The sequence below is a fragment of the Verruconis gallopava genome (assembly GCF_000836295.1).
Source record: "Verruconis gallopava strain CBS 43764 unplaced genomic scaffold supercont1.15, whole genome shotgun sequence".
In the NCBI taxonomy this organism is placed as follows: Eukaryota; Fungi; Ascomycota; class Dothideomycetes; order Venturiales; family Sympoventuriaceae; genus Verruconis; species Verruconis gallopava.
This window is the reverse complement of record NW_015622151.1, coordinates 405,800-422,267: the sequence shown is the minus strand read 5'-3', so window position 1 is coordinate 422,267 and position 16,468 is coordinate 405,800. Positions and strand designations below refer to the sequence as shown.

General features: G+C 49.5%; 5 protein-coding genes across 5 annotated transcripts; 2 read left to right on the top strand and 3 right to left on the bottom strand.

Annotated features, from left to right (window-relative positions):
• The first annotated feature begins 432 nt into the window (after positions 1-432).
• On the top strand, positions 433-4,331 carry PV09_05116 (uncharacterized protein). The gene has a single exon (XM_016358584.1). The coding sequence runs from the start codon at positions 903-905 to the stop codon at positions 4,227-4,229; it is 3,327 nt and encodes a 1,108-aa protein (XP_016213685.1). The 5' UTR covers positions 433-902; the 3' UTR covers positions 4,230-4,331.
• Positions 4,324-5,447, bottom strand: PV09_05115 (uncharacterized protein; the record flags this gene model as incomplete). The annotated part of the gene is made up of 4 exons (XM_016358583.1): positions 5,052-5,447; positions 4,937-5,015; positions 4,546-4,853; positions 4,324-4,503 (listed from the first exon to the last, which is right to left on the bottom strand). Exons 1-4 carry the CDS (start codon positions 5,307-5,309, stop codon positions 4,324-4,326), a joined length of 825 nt encoding a protein of 274 aa, XP_016213684.1. The 5' UTR covers positions 5,310-5,447.
• Positions 5,448-6,655: 1,208 nt separating this feature from the next.
• PV09_05114 (uncharacterized protein) lies at positions 6,656-9,477 on the bottom strand. The gene is made up of 4 exons (XM_016358582.1): positions 9,308-9,477; positions 9,116-9,226; positions 8,939-9,067; positions 6,656-8,889 (listed from the first exon to the last, which is right to left on the bottom strand). Exons 1-4 carry the CDS (start codon positions 9,440-9,442, stop codon positions 6,787-6,789), a joined length of 2,478 nt encoding a protein of 825 aa, XP_016213683.1. The 5' UTR covers positions 9,443-9,477; the 3' UTR covers positions 6,656-6,786.
• A 284-nt stretch (positions 9,478-9,761) lies between these two features.
• Positions 9,762-11,311, top strand: PV09_05113 (uncharacterized protein). The gene is made up of 3 exons (XM_016358581.1): positions 9,762-9,924; positions 10,051-10,946; positions 10,998-11,311. The coding sequence occupies exons 1-3, from the start codon at positions 9,865-9,867 to the stop codon at positions 11,143-11,145; spliced, it is 1,104 nt and encodes a 367-aa protein (XP_016213682.1). The 5' UTR covers positions 9,762-9,864; the 3' UTR covers positions 11,146-11,311.
• A 459-nt stretch (positions 11,312-11,770) lies between these two features.
• Positions 11,771-14,506, bottom strand: PV09_05112 (uncharacterized protein). The gene is made up of 6 exons (XM_016358580.1): positions 14,298-14,506; positions 13,584-14,244; positions 13,344-13,536; positions 12,795-13,296; positions 12,294-12,747; positions 11,771-12,242 (listed from the first exon to the last, which is right to left on the bottom strand). The coding sequence occupies exons 1-6, from the start codon at positions 14,463-14,465 to the stop codon at positions 11,986-11,988; spliced, it is 2,235 nt and encodes a 744-aa protein (XP_016213681.1). The 5' UTR covers positions 14,466-14,506; the 3' UTR covers positions 11,771-11,985.
• Between the last annotated feature and the right edge of the window lie 1,962 nt (positions 14,507-16,468).

The following is a 16,468-nucleotide window of genomic DNA, read 5'->3' as shown; positions in this document are numbered from 1 at the left end:
TCCTAGGCGATTACATCAGGGCGGCTTCATCGACGGAGTCGCCACTGGCGGGGCTGCGACGCCGTCAGTGGTGGGCGGGCAGAGCCCCCTGGCGCGGTGCTGGGTGCGAGGCCCCAGAGGCGGGGGGGCCTGGGCGCCCGTTGCTGGCAGATTTGGCCGGCCACCGCAGGAGCATGCGCACTGGCACGCTGCCCGTCCTCCAGCGGCTCCGTCCGACGGCGACCAGACCGCTGCCCACCTGGCTTCCTGCACCGAGTCTCTGCACCAAGTCACTGCGTGCTGCTGCTCGCGCTTCTCCCGACAAGCACCAACCCCCCATGACGTGCGCGGCAACGAAGGCCGAAAGCAGCTCTCCGGGGCCACCCCGCTGTGGGGAACCATCAGATCTCGTAAATTTTTACGCTTTTTTTTTTCCCTCGATGCTCTCTTGACATACATTTTTCTTGGGCTACTGATGAATGGCGTCGTGTCTCTCATACTGATTCATCTGCACTCATACCGACCTGTCAAGTCCGAATACATACCCAAGAGCATCTCGTACATCTGACTCACAAATCATGGCCCTGTGAAGACCCCACTCTGTCGATTATTGCGCGCTACGTATGTACATATATAGACATAGAATATAGATAGCCACGAAACGACGCTTCGACGACCTGTTCCGCACCGCATGGAATTTTCGCGCCAAAGGAAAAGGACAACTGCGCGAGCTATTCTACACACACCACGTCCGGACAGGCCAAAGAGACGGAAGTTCAAACAAGGCGCCGGCTGAGAAAAAAAGAGCCCGATTCCCTACGAGCCCCCCTCTTTGCAACCTTCGGGGAAGAGAAAAAAAAATCTCTAGCACCGTGAACACGGATTTTTTTTGCATCTCACAATCATAAAATAACGTAGCCGCCATGCCGGTGGTCAGCCCGGAGAAGCTGATTGCGCTGCAGCGCGCCCCAGAAGGTGTGCGCAACATTTGCATACTCGCACACGTAGACCATGGGAAGACGTCTCTTACAGACGCCCTTATTGCAACCAACGGCATCATATCTCCAAAGATGGCTGGCAAGATACGCTATCTCGATTCGAGACCTGACGAGCAGTTACGAGGCATCACCATGGAGTCGTCCGCCATATCGTTGTACTTTTCTATGCTGCGACGCTCCGCACCAGACGCCCAACCGGAGCAGAAAGAGTATCTGATCAATCTCATCGACTCGCCCGGACACATAGACTTCAGCTCCGAGGTCAGCACTGCCTCCCGGCTGTCCGACGGTGCCGTGGTGCTGGTGGACGCTGTTGAGGGCGTGTGCAGCCAGACGGTCACCGTTCTTCGCCAGGCTTGGATCGAGAAGCTGAAACCCCTTCTTGTGATCAACAAGATGGACCGTCTGATCACCGAACTGAAGATGACGCCTGGCGAGGCGTACACCCACCTGAGCCAGCTGCTCGAGCAAGTCAACGCCGTCATGGGAAGCTTCTTTTTGGGTGATCGAATGGAGGATGACCTCAAGTGGCGCGAAATGCTCGAGCAGCGCGTCAATGCCGCCTCGGCGAAGCTTCAGGATGGCAGTGGTAGCATGCAGCCTTCGGCAGTCGCCGGCCTGAAGCAAACGGATGAGCCAGGCGAGGACGCAAGTACGCCGGCCGAATATGAGGAAAAGGATGACGAGGACAACTACTTCGCTCCTGAAAAGAACAATGTCATCTTTTCGTCCGCTATTGACGGCTGGGCCTTCACTGTCGCGCAATTCGCGTCCCTGTGGGAGAAGAAGATGGGCATCAAGCGTGCCACTCTTGAAAAAGTCCTCTGGGGCGACTTCTACCTTGATCCGAAGACCAAACGGCTCATCGGCCCCAAGCACCTCAAGGGTCGCAACTTGAAACCTCTTTTCGTCCAGATGGTGCTCGACAACGTCTGGGCGGTGTACGAGGCATGTAAAGGTGGCCCGTCAGGCAAAGGCGACCCCGCGAGGCTTGAGAAGATATGTAGCGTGTTAGGCATTAAGCTTGCGCCGCACGTGCTGAGATCAAAAGATCCAAATGCGGTGCTCACAAGCGTCTTCGGCGCGTGGCTACCGCTTTCAACGGCACTGCTCGTCTCCGTCATCGAGCATCTGCCCTCACCACCCGCTTCCCAGCAAAGCAGGATGTCAGAGATGATCGAGGCGTCGCCGGACGCATCCTATGTAGACCGCAAGATCAAGGATGCGATGACGCGCTTCAGCACGGACAAGGACGCACCCGTCGTGGCCTACGTGAGCAAGATGGTCGCCGTTCCTGAGAGCGAGCTGCCACGCAACAAGAGGAAGGGTGGGTCGACAATGACTGCTGAGGAGGCAAGAGAGATTGCGAGAAGAAAAAGAGCGGAGTTTGCCGCGGCGCAGGCGGCCGATGAGGCAAATGCAGACTCCAGCGGGCTTGCCACTGCTATTGGATCCGCGACGATTGGCGAAGCTGGCGAGGACGAAGTAGCGGATGAGCAAGTGAAGGAGGATCCGGAGCATCTGATCGGGTTTGCGAGATTGTACTCTGGCACGCTGAATGTGGGCGACGAAGTCTATGTGCTGCCCCCCAAGTTCACGCCGGCCCACCTGAGCAACCCTCCCGTACCTCAGAAAGTCAAGGTGGAAGCTCTCTACCTGCTAATGGGCCGGTCCTTGGAAGCTCTTGAGTCCGTCCCTGCGGGCGTAATCTTCGGCATTGAAGGTCTCGCCGGACACGTGCTCAAGTCGGGCACGCTGTGTTCAACCCTCGAAGGCGGCATAAACCTCGCTGGCATTAACCTGGGCTCTCAGCCCATCGTACGTGTTGCACTTGAGCCGGAGAATCCAGCTGATCTGGAGAAGATGGTGAGCGGCTTGAAAATGCTCGAGCAGAGCGACCCTTGCGCTACGTACGAGGTCTTAGAGAGTGGCGAACATGTTTTAGGTACAGCAGGTGAACTGCATCTTGAGCGGTGCCTCAAAGACCTGAGAGAGCGGTTCGCCAAGTGCGAGATCACAGCCGGATCGCCCATCGTACCGTACCGGGAAACTATCGTGTCCGGCGCGGAGATGCAGCCACCAAAGAACAAGGATTTGCCGCGTGGCACTGTCATCGCGGACTTGGCATCAAAGCAAGTCCAGATGCGACTCAGAGTTCGACCATTACCACTAGCAGTTACGGAGTTTTTGATCAAAAACGCGGGCGCTATAAAGCGATTGGATGCCGAGAGAAAAGCGAGGGAACAGAGCGGAGGAAAGGTGGCGTCTGGTGCAGGGTCGGACCAATCTAATACAGACAGCGCTGATAGCGAAGAGGTCGGCGTTGTTGACACGGGCAAGGTGCTGAGTCTCGAAGAATTCAAGCAAGGGCTTGCCGTCGCTTTTGCTGAAGAAAAGAATGACAAGGACGTTTGGAAAGGAGTCATTGACCACATCGCTGCATTTGGACCTCGTAGAATCGGCCCCAACGTTCTCATTGACATGACGGAGGACCAAACCTGTGACCGCTTACTACAAGATCCTGGCGCAAAGAACGGCGCGGCGGCGCCAGCTACGCCGGCTTCAGAGCTGGCTGACAAGATCATCTACGCGTTCCAACTCGCCACATTCCAAGGACCTCTCTGCAACGAGCCCGTACAGGGAATCGCCGTCTTCCTCGAGTCCGTCACCGTCTACTGCGACTCGGAAGAACTCTCGTCCGGCCGTTTGACCGGAGAGATTCTACGCGCGGTGCGTTCTTCCATCGTCAACGGCTTTTTGGATTGGTCCCCGCGCATTCTCCTGGCCATGTACTCGGTCGAGATCACAACCAACACGGAGGCCCTCGGTCGCGTGTACACGGTGCTCTCACGAAGGCGCGGCCACGTTCTCGAGGAAACGTTGTCGTCCGGCACGTCTGACAACTACACGATCCTGGCGCTGCTCCCCGTGGCCGAGTCCTTCGGCTTCGCCGAGGAGATCCGCAAGCGCACCTCCGGCGCCGCGCAGCCGCAGCTCCGCTTTGCCGGCTTCGAGCTGCTGCCTGAGTGGGGCAGCGTGAGCAGCGAGCGCAGCACAGGCGAGTTCCCCGTCGAGGGCGACCCGTTCTGGGTCCCGCGAAGCGAGGAGGAGCTCGAAGATCTCGGCGTGGACGGAGACAGGGAGAACGTGGCCAAGCGGTACGTGGACCGGGTCCGCGTGAGGAAAGGGATGAGGGTGGAGGGCAGGAAACTGGTCAAGGATGCAGAGAAGCAGAAAACGCTCAAACGATGATTGGGTTGATGAGGTACGTGGTAGGAGCTTATATATATATATATATATTTATATAAAAGAAACGGAGATGGAAATATAACATACAAAAAGTTTATTACTTGGCTATCAATTGTTCCCCTTTCGTTCTTCCCGCACACCCCGGCTTTAACTTTGTCAATACTACATCCTTCTTCTTCTTCTTCTTCTTCTTCTTCTTCTTCTTCTTCTTCTTCTTCATCTTCTTCTTCTTCTTCTTCTTCTTCTTCATCTTCTTCTTCTTCTTCTTCTTCTTCTTCTTCCTCGTCGTCGACGCAACTCAGTATTCCACCGCGCTAACCAGCTCAAACGTCCTGATGACGGAAAACTTGACGTCCGTCATTACCTTCCGAGCCCACGGTGTCTGGGTGACGGCTCTGATCTCATCGGTTCCTTCGAGCCCGTGCTCACGCTCGAACTCGAGCACCGTGAAGAACCGCGCGGGCACGCCCTGGGTGCGCGCCGTACGCGGGCCGAGCCCGTATCGCAGTCCCCGCCGGTAGCCCGGCACCTTTCCCAGAAGCGGGAAGTGCTCTGAGTCGCAGAATTGAGTCAGCTCAGCGCCGTTGTCGTGCTCGAGCTCGACGTAGAGGATGTATGGAGGCGGAGCTGGGCGCGAGAGATTAGCGGCGGGGACGAAAGGCTCTGGCTGTTGATTTTTTTTTCTGGGCGCGGAGCAATGGGCTACGTACTCTCGCCGAGGCTGTTGGGATCGTACTCTGATATCAGGTCGTACTGTCTCTCATCAAAGTCTCCGTTGTCGAGGACCGCCTTACTCTTTGGGAACAGCTCGCTTGTCGTTCACACTCCCTTGTACTCCTCACTGCCCAGCAGGTCCTCGAGTTCGGTCTGGTACACAGCCAGGTACTTCCTCGGATAGACCTTGTGCTCATTTGCGCCATGCAGCGACGGCAGGTCGTACGTCTCTCGGTAGAACGCTGCCCGTGTCGACACGTTGTGGTTCACCATGTCCGGCAGATGCCCCGTGGTGTACCACTTCTCCCAAGTCGCGTCGTCGCAGACAGTTGGTCGCGAATTAACAACCCAAAGGCGTTTGGACGGCATGCCTCGCGCTTTTGTATAAGATTGACGTTGGTACGCGAACAGTGATGCCCTGGTCAAAAACTCAAGTTCGTATTCTACAGTCAGCTGCGGCCGAAGTTGCGCAGCGACATAGCCAGTTCGATCGGAACACAACGTCCGGTACCTCCATACATGATAGAGTAAACTTCCGGATCAAGCCAAATCTGTGAACATGCATATAGGTTGATTGCGGAGAATCTTTCAGCTATATCTGACTTCGCACTGGTCTGATCTGCGTTATAGAGTTTAGTAGCGTACTGTTCAGCCGCGGGGAAAGCAATCCCGAGTGCGAGACTCACATTCGTTACTTTGAAAGCTTTGGGCCGTACCGTAGAACTCATTACATCCTCTGTTCCTTCATCTTCGCGCGAAGCATTGGACAATACTAGTCGTGGAATTATCGACCGCCTCTTGTCATTCTCGAGGTGACTAGGTGCTCCACTCATTCCAGAATCCCAATATAACATCCATTTCCTGCTACATACCATTTAGCGACAGTTCGTAAAATCAGCATGACTGTATGTTGATGTCGTTCTAAAGTCATCACAGACTTTATCAAGCGGCCAAGTGCCTGAAAACAATCACTCCAACAAATTCGTTGCGCGAGTCTTGAAGGCAGCTAGTTGAATGGAAACGCGCGACCACGAGTCATACATACGCCGGAAAGATGTGCATTATACATCGTATTTCCTGTCTCAGAAATTATCCCATCTTCCATGCAAGTTGTGAACAGTCTTTCTTTGCCTGACCCAAGCCAAGAGTCACCCGACAAACTTTTTCGGACACTTCTCAGCAAAATCAGCTCTTACTGGGTGCACGTTGATTGCCCAGCTGATCCATAAGACCAACATCACCTGGAGAAAAAAATGACGACGTTCATTTGGGCCTGTCAAACCTAAATTGCGTTGCTTTCCAATACATTAGCGGTGAGAAAATATATCCGCCTCAAACTTGGCGCACCAAAACTTCTGCATCATGTGCTGCCTACGGAGCTAAACAAGGTGATCAACGTGTTTACTGTCCAAGGGTCGTAAATAGTGGTTTGGCCGAGCTTTGTATTTATTTTAACGTGGTCAATAGATAGCAGGCGGGCACGATTTTGACTCAGTTTTACTGTTGCGATTTGGAGCTTGACACCCGTAGAACTATGACGTTGCGTCGTGCGTCTTTCTCACCATTTGGGCAGTAAACCTTAGGACCGTTGAAGCCAAAGATGGAGAATCACTCAACGGATGCGGCAACAAGTTGAAAGGCAGGTGAAAGATGCCCTACATGACGACAATTATGTTAGAAAAGATGAATGCAAAGACATACACATTTCCTCTGAAGGATGGAAGAATGAGCAGAGTATATTCAGGGAAAGCGTAGCAAACCTAGCGAGTTTCGTAGCAAACAATGCTTTGTCGTCGCCGGCGTGCGCATTTTATATCAAACAGGCATTAGTGACGCGCATGCGGTGTTATTTCCTCCCACCCTCAAGCTGTCCAATAAACCTTTCCACCTCTCCCAGCTCCCTTGGTCCCGCCTTGCTCCTTAGATCCTTTAATAAGTTCAAATCTTTTGCCTTTGCGGCTTCTTCCGCACCTTTTGCAACCATGCCAACCTTGACCCACATATCTACACGCTCTGCGACTTTTAGCCCTGTACATTTTGGGATGAATAAGGCCGCTGTTCTCAAATTGCCCGCCCCTAGGATCTCGTGAAAGAAGGGTTCCCATCCAATCGGGCTCTTCTTCAATTTACTCAGCTCTTCGAGCTCTGTCCAGTCTCGCTTGGCAACCAAAGCTCGCAGTCGGATGAACCAGAAAGTACGTTCCGGAACCTTGAATTCAGATTGAATCTTTTGAGCACGCTTGAGAGCACCGAGACGAATGAGCCGGTAAATTGTGGTGTTGACAGGGAGACCAACGAATCCAGGGCCAACGTCTTTTTCTAGATTTTCTTGTAGTTTGAGAAGTTTTGGAATTTCATCTAGGCTTGTTTTGGTGAACGTAGAGTCCTTTGAGTCGGCAAGAAGCCGTGATGCAGAGCGTATCTTGTCGGTGCGGTGAGTGACATCTTTCGGCCCAGTAAGAGACTCCAAAACGAGCAAGTTAGCGCCATCTAGACGCCTATCGTCTTGATAGTATAGGTCCTTGAGCATCTCGAGGTCTTCGTCATATGCACTAGACTCGACAAGAGCTGTAGCCATTGGACGAGAATTGAGGACGCGGAAAAATGATGCGAGTGGCAATTTCTTCTTGAGCGTATTTAAAACGTAATAAACCAAATCCGTATCGCCGGATTCTATAGCCTTGTCAAGAGCGATGATATCTTCACCCATGCTAAGCAAAAGGGGGACCTGCTTTCCAGCCCTTGGTTCGTAGTTCAGAAGTTCTGTCGCGAGCCTCTGTCGGCCCTCCTCATGGGCAGCGCGGGCGATTTCTTCGTACGATACGCCGTTTTGGCCAGACAATTTCTGAGTAATAGACCTGCAGATAATATTCTCGCTATCAGTTGATACGCGCACCTTGTTTATAGCCCAATGCACATATATCCTGTCCGTAGGTAACCGTAAATATTCGCTTATTCGAAGAGCAAGTAGATACTCGTTGCGATTGATTAGGCGTTGAATAAGTCTCTCCGGCGTCAACCTTATGTACTGTTCATAACTCAATGGTAGGCCCGTCTCGTAGAATCTCACGGCATTCAGTACGCGTAAGGTTTCGCACATCTCCACAAAGTCGTCCGAATTGTACAGATCAAGGACAGATTTACCGAATGATGCGGCCTTGAGCAGCTGTTTTTGCCAATGCACGTCGAATTCCTGTCCAGCTGCCCGGACACATGTGTCGACAGCCTCATCAAGAGAAGATTTGATGAGTTGAATATCATCATCTGCTTTTGGGCTCCTCTGATCAAGCTGATCGACGGCGTCTAGCAACACCGCCGCGGGGGAGTTTGAGCCAAGCAAGAATACCTCCCGCGTTTCATCCGGTACCCGTTGAAGGAACTCGCAAACATCGTTCGTGAACAACCTCAATCCATCGTAGTCAGGTATGAGATGAACCCATCCATCATAATAGTACTTTGTCGCGGAGCCTGATATGCTGATAAGGTGTACTTCATCTTCCCAAGCCAGTGCGACCGCATCGTTTCCGCACCATTGCATGTCTTTCGCCAATGTCTTCACCTTCGAGTCATAGTCTCCAAGCCTTTGTTGAAAGTCTGACGATATAATCCACACTTGACCGTCGCCAGTGTACAATGCCATGTATTTGCCATTGGGACTGACGCTGATATGATGAAATGGCCCTTTGTCAAGTCCCCTATCTTCCGCTTCGGTAGCATCCACCACGTAGATAGTCTTGTCGATTGCGAGTAAGACTTCCACGCTTCGAGAAAGAGAGTCTCCCGGTGATATGATTGCCCACGACGTAACGAGTTGATCTGGCGGTACGGCTAATTCAAGGGGACGAGGGTCATTGTATCGCGGAACCGAGACCAGGTGGTTATTGCCTAGCAAAGCTACAAAGCCATTCGCATGAAAGCGGCAGGAGATGACGCCGTGTTCTTCAGCTCCCTAGATGTTATGTAAGCCTCGAAACTCAAAACGTTGCAGTTCGCCTCACATGTCCCAGTGAGAAGGGTACAAAATCTGACTGCAGACCTTCATACACTCGTACTGTTCCGTCCTCGGTGACAGTAATTAGCTTCTCATCCTCGCTCCAGCCTAGACCTTTAATGTTTCCTTGATCCCACTATTCATATAAGCAATATATTTTTATGATCCGATCTGCTGTACCTACAATGAGTCTTCGTATCAATTTCCCCGCGCTGCTATATATGTCGATCGTAGATCGGGTGGTCTGCGTGCCACGGTAGGTCTGTAATTTCGTTTCATCCCGATGAAAAGCTAACTGCAATATATTAGAAACATGATTCAATCCACACGCGAAATATTCAACTAAGTTGGGGAGAAATGGTGCATATATACCTACAGCGCCACTGTACGGAGCACCCGCGATGGTGTAGTTCTCTAATTCAAGGTCTGGGTCAAACACGGATGTGTATAGTTGTACCCGTCTGTAGAAGCGGTCGCCCACCTTGTCCCAGTTCGCAGTTGGTTTCGACATGGCGGCAGCAAAGCTGTCATGGTCGACGCATCATGCTATTCAACGAAGGCACTACACCTCGCGTCACGAAGGCTGAGGTTAGAGCTTGGATATTCAACCTAGCCGTTTTGGGACAGCTACAACGATTCACGACGGAACAATACCCGAGTCTGGCTACAATACGCTGTACAGAATACATGACAAGGCCTCCATTTTTGCAGCAAGGCATTCTTTTAGCTGTATAAATGCCTTGACCGGTCTGTGGAAACAATCTTGTGATCGTAACGAAGCCTCGGACAAGTATTACTGATCTACTTGAGCTTCTCCTCCTTTTGATCCAGTCATCCTCGGTGTTTTCGTCTTTGCCGTATTTGCCTTTCCAATTCATTCTAAGTAGTCCAGAGCTGTTTTTTCACACAGTTCTTTAGAATCTATCCCAATTTATGCTAAATAACACCATGGTTTCGTCAGAAGGTTTGCCCGTTGTACTCTTTGGCTATGAAGTAAGTCCAATGATGATATCACATGCTTCGCGTGACCATGTTGTCTTTTTTGAAGACTAAATGATAAACATCGACATGGAGATCGATTATCGCCATCAAGCGGAATCATATTAACAGTATTTCCAGTCCTCCACTTTTACAGCTAAGGTGCGGCTTGCACTCAAGCTGAAGCAGATCCCTTACTACTTTGTGGAGGTGCCATCGATGATGCCACGGCCACTTCTCGTTAAGCTTTTCAATCTGACTTACCGCAAAATACCTGTTCTTGCCATCGGCACGGATGTGTATTGCGACAGCTCCATTATCCTCGAAGCTTTAGAGCATCAATTCCCAGCCTCCAACGGCTATCAATCGCTATACCCACGTGATGCAACTGGACGTACAAACCAGGCTTTAATCCGTGGTTTTGCATCATATTGGACTGATCGGCCTTTATTTCGCGTAACTACTGGTTTGATTCCTGGATCTGTTTGGCGCACGTCATTCGGAGAGGACCGCGCCAAGCTCATTGGGCACAAACTTGATCCCGATAAACTCGAGAAGAAATTACCTGAAAACCTGTCCAAGCTGGACCTTCAGCTTTCACTACTTGAAGATTTGTTCAGAGAGGCAGATGACGAGTGGGTTTTTTGGACCCCTGAGCCTAGCGCCGCAGATATTGCCATATGGTATCAGCTCAATTGGGGTATGGACATAGCAGCGGGGAAGGGGATATACAACCTAACAGGTGGCAGAACAGAAGATACAAAGGATAAACTAGGAGCCACCAGTGTTTTCAACAAGGAAAGGTATCCAGCGACGTGGTTGTGGTTCGAGAGATTTAAGATCCACATGGATCGCCTGCCAGACGTGGAGACAAAGATTGGCGAGGTAGAGGTCGAAAAACTACTGACAAGTGTTCGAGATCAGGGACCTAAGTTACTGCCTACACCAGCAGCACCCCATTTTGAGCTCGACAAACAAAATGGATTGGTGCAAGGCACAATAGTCAGTGTGGTACCTGATGATACAGGACGAGATGAGTACGTCAACGATTGATCTATTTGGTTGAAAGGCTGCTAACCAAGGTCAAGTCCCTCTTTTGGCGAGCTTGTAGCCATCACACCAGAGGAAGTCGTTATTAGGCCGCTGTCTAAAAACGTAAGACCTTTAGTTGATGCCAGGATTCACTTTCCAAGGCTTGGCTTCGTGATTCGTGTTGCAAAAGATAAAAAGCTTTGAATGGTAGTGGATTTCTATTTGCGAAGATGCGGATGGGATAAGGTATGAGTCAATCGTGAAATATTTGGAACACTTGAACATGCTCGGAGAATACTGTTTCTAGAGGCTTAAGGATAGGATTGGGGTTTATGATCAGCACTATTTTACTTGAAATTTTGTATATTCCATCCTCTCCTTCTCCCTTTTTTGCTTCTGAGACTATTTTCCTTTGAAACACAATGGCACTCGATCGCATATCTGGCCTCTTTCCATCACAGGAGAAACGAACGCTAGTTCTGATGAGGGGCTCACTTTGATGAACAAATGGAAAGTTGATCAACTGTGGGTTGTTAATTTTCAGAATGGTCGTGAATACTCTGAACAAAATGTAATCAGTTCAGCTCTGGACAAGTTGGCATAGATAGCCTAAAAGACAGTCTTATCAATACTGGTTGATTGAAGTTTTGATGATCAGCTCATATTCCTGTGGAATCAAGAATATCTTCGCAACAGCAACCAAATCTTAACATGCACTCGAATTTTTTTCTGTATAATACAGCACAAAGCATTCTAATATTCATCACTCTATCAGAGATCGGTTCGATAAGTAGAAGGGTTTGCGAATTCCGCTCACAGTGCCAGGAAATTATGTAGCAAAAAAAATTCCATGTTCTATTGATTGAGCTATTATCACTCAAAACTCATCTATATTTCTTGAGCCAGTAATAACTCGAAAGGAACTGGATAAAAAGGCAATGCACACTATGTACGGCCATCGAAAAGCGAAAAGTCCCAAGAAATCACTCTTTCTGGCTCCCTAAGATAGTTCTGATTTGGCGGACGCGGCGAAGCATTACACGCTTACGTGGGAGCGGATGTTTCATGGCTTGTATCGAAAAACTGAACAGACCATGTCATCGCATCCCACAGTTCCGGTGGCCATGCTTGAGGAGTATGAAAATTGGAGTCATTGCTGTTAAAAAAACTCGTGTCTGATAGTCCTAAATGATATTCATCAGGCATGACTGCTACTGGCTCTGGTTGCGAAAATAACAGGCAATCGGTTCCAGACTCTGCGACAAGAATACTCTGCTTTCTTACTTGCTCGAGGTTATTTTCTGGTTTGGCATTAGCAGGGGAAATACATCTACACCCAAGAAAAAGTATACCTGTTGCGGGCCTGAAGTCATTGAACCTCTGCAGCATTTTCATGGCAATTCGAGCGCCATTTGAATTTGTTGCTAGAACTTCGAATGCTTTGATGCAAGTCTTGGCATCTTCATGAAGGAGATTGAGCTCTTCAGTTTCGAGATCAGTGCTAGGGGTTAACGCAAAAACGGTCGCAACTAGCAATATTGAACTTGCACAAAAGAGGCATGAAATCATTTGCCACCAAGGGAAGTCGTGGACCAGACTCTTTTCATCTGGAATGTTGTGTAACAGATGCGCTGTTTCTTGTGCCTCAGCTATGCAGACACGCTCATTGCGCTTCACTTCGAGTTGTTGGCCAGGACTAAGTGCTTCTGTAGCCTCCAATCCCTCTCCAATTAGAAAATTGAGACGCAAAAATGGCCGGTAGATGAGTGCCCGAAGATGGTGATATTTGATCGCGAGCATGTTCCGCTTATTTAGTTAACAAAATGGAACATTGCGTTGAGAGCTATGCTCACCTGCTTTCTGAAGAGTAGTGATTTTTCAAATGGATGGCCAATATCGAATCTCAACACTCGCGGTAATGTTCTTTTCCACTCTAAAAGCTGACTATCCAGCTGTTCCGTTCTAACAAGCTTGTCTTTCGTGCTTTTCTTGGCGCCATATAAGTCTCTAAGAACGTGTCCGAGTACTTTTGAAAATCGAATTACGCATAGGAAGTAGTCTCCAAGGGATGGGCTATCGGTAGCAATTGCTGAGATTTTCTCAGCAGTCCAATCTATCGAGGCATCATCTATTCTGGATGGAAGCCGTACACGACAATCCTCGTCATGGATTGCTGGAGGTCTACCTAGCTGCAAAGCGATGAGTCGGTCAAGAACGTACAACGAATACCATAGTCTTCTCTTCCTTTCATCTCGAGGCGCGAGGTTACCGCTTGTAATCTCGCAATTGCCTTCCTCTGTATGTAACCCAATACTTTGCGAAATGCGTACCGCAATACCCAGCGTAGTCCAGCATCTATCCGAGTCAGCGGCTTAGACAAAATTCAAGACACCATTACTCACTCATCAGCCTTACTTGTCATAAGCAGGTAGAAGCATTGCGCCAGCAGGAATGACACATGTGTCAGCGATCTTTCATATGCGCACGGAGAAGACAACGAAAGCGCACGTTGATAGTATTCAATGTGCGATGAACCGCTGCTTGTGACTGTCTTTGGAAATGTTGTATAATAGGAACCGATAGCAAAGACGATGTCTTAGAAGTTAGCCCATATTTAAGCAGTCGAACGCGGACAGACTAACAAAGTAATGCCAACCAAGACATGCCCACTTCTCCATCGGCAATCCCACTGCCTAGCTTCTGGTAGGTTTGGAGAAATTTTGACTTTGGGATAAATGGATACGCGATGTGTATGGTAGTAAAGTAAACATCGAGATACTTCCTGGCTAGATCCTCGGAAGGAAGGTCAATGGAAACTTCTCTAATACTAAGCTTTGGAACCGGATCTTCCTGATCATATGTTTCCATTCCATCTTCGTCTACGTTTGAAGGGTCCGGTGAAACAAGCTTGCTCCTCAACATGTGAACGAATCTTATGTCGCTAGAGTCTCCAAGATATCGACCAGAATTAAGAGAGGGACGTAGCGAACACAATTTGCCTCCTTTTTGGGAGAACGTGTTGGGAAAATCAAGGAATACGTTCCTTGCATGCTCCATGCTCTTCATCAAGTCCGCATCGCCTTTCAATTTCACTGCAAATTCAGGAACCGACGTGCGCAGCGTCTGTATAAAGGTATCAAATGCTATCAGGCCATCATTTAGCTGTAGGTTGGGATTATAGTTTGGTTTTTGGGCTAGAGGTACGGGACTCGATACCTGCGAGCGCAGGCGATGAGGTTGTGAGTAAAAGCAATCAAAACCATAACCTAAACAACGCGAACACTCAGGTCGTTTACCATCGCACTGCTTCTAGTTTAATATCAAATTGATCACGGAAAGGCTGGGCTATGGCGCACCTTTGCTTTCATCGCCCTGCATTTTTCACAAGCTTGGCTTACCCGCTTACGCTTCATCACAGACTCCGCGGCCATGTTAAGACTGGTATGATTCTGCGAATGATGGAAGAAGCGGTAGAACTTAAACCTGCTGTGCAATCGTGGTTCGCTGGTTTTGCTTGACATCATAGGGAGGGGAGTTCCGCAGGTTCCGCCACAACCGTGACATCCGTGCTGTTCATGTGCGAAGACTGCGTCGGTGCTGTGCAGACGGTATCATCAGACCGTGTGTGGTCGCATGGCTTGTAACAGGAGAAGAAACGATGCTCTGCGTGATCACTGAATGACCTGAGTGCAGCACAAGTATTGTGCCTTTTAAAAGGCAATTCTTTACTCCGGAGTGCCTCTTCCAGGAGCAGTATTCAGGAGCAGTTCCGAAACTAGCTCGCAAGTTCTATTTTATATGCTTCAGCCCAGACATTCAAATTAGAGAAGATCAAGAAATGATCGTTTATTAAGCATATTATATTCTTGATTCACTTAATGCATGATCCAGATTTCATGATTCGGCGAATATCTTTGCCAGAGGACAAATCGTGCACAAATCCCGATGAATTTGGTTATTGCCATTGCGGTACCAAAACTGGAGGGGATGATTTATACATAACAGTTGAGCTTTATTGCTCTTGTAGTTTGAATGTGGCGATTGAGGTTCGCCTCGAGGGCATGTATATCACGCGAGCATAGTTCGGACTTCAATAACTTTCCGTCAGGAACATGTACACTCAGCCACGGTAGTAACGATGCGGTAGGAGTGCCGAGCTGTTCATGCTCCATCAAGGTTTGTCGCCGCTCTGTGCTCCGAGCCCACTAACTCGATGGTTTTTTTTAGTTTCTCTCCCAGAATGATCGCATGACTCTCAACGCAGTCCCAGTTGGAGACTGTGGGCAACCGACACTTCATTCGATTCAATTCCACTTAAAAATACCACAGCACTTATTGCCAAATGGACCCGTTTCAGATTCCCGCTTCTTCGAACTCTATCCGTCCACGAGACTTAAGCTACTCAATCGTCCTTGGACTACTGTAAATTCCCACATGCACCTCTCAATTGACTATTGCTTGATTGCGACGGCGCGTATACAAAGAGCTCAACAACCAGCTCTACAGAATCTGCATATGCGTACGAGAAACATTAGGGTCATGCCATCGAGGCGGAAATATCCACCACTGAACACCGACTTCTACCCGGGCGAGTTTGTTTTGAGTTCTGACGCAAAGGTACGTAGACATCTCTGGTCGGCTTACACTGGCCGACTACATGTTTCAGGGTATGAACCAAGACCCGTCAATTTGGCAGTTTCTACGCGCCGCGCATACACAAGTGTGCCCCTGTTATTAACATTTGTCCGCTCTGACCATTCTGTGGAACCTTGTCTCTGGACGATTGTCGTCCAGAGCCAGGTCCGCTTCCGAGTTTTGTATAGTGCGAAGAGATTGGAACGAGAGCCAACTTTGGATGATGTGAAACAGTCAAAGGTTTGCATGATGACTGAGCCCCTGGTGGACAAGACCGAGCATTACAAAGGGCTGAGATGGATGGAATTCATCTCACCGGCAAGCGGTTCGAGAACGTCAAATGGCGGGGATTGTACAAAGTCGTGGATGACAAGTCTTGATGTCACTGTGGACTTGCCTCGCGAATTTCCTCCTTCGTTCGTCACTCCAGTTGCGGCTATGCGGTACTCTGCGAGGCTAAAAATCTCGATACTTGGCTTTGCTGCAAGCACAGTAACAGTGGAAGTCCCGGTGCAGACTTATCGTGGAGCATCCTTTGAATCAGAAGACGGTTCTCGATTCATAGGAGAAAACTCAACAGCGGACCCAGCTAATTCTTCATTCTCCTTGGTTCTTTCAGGTCCTGAATTCACTATCTTGGATGAACCACCTACCTATAGCGTACATAGTTGAAAAGCACGGAGAGCTTAAAAGCTCCGTAGCTTGGGCGAGGTCTGACGTGAATACGACTGTATCTGTACAAGATCCAATCGGAGTTGACAATGCAGTCGATGAAGAGGCGAGACTGTGTACCGAGTAAGTGCACCTAGCTCTGTTCTAATTTGTTCAGCAACACTTGCAAGCTCTGGTTTGGTAACTTCAGATTAGGAGCTGACAATTGCAAAGCTATGAA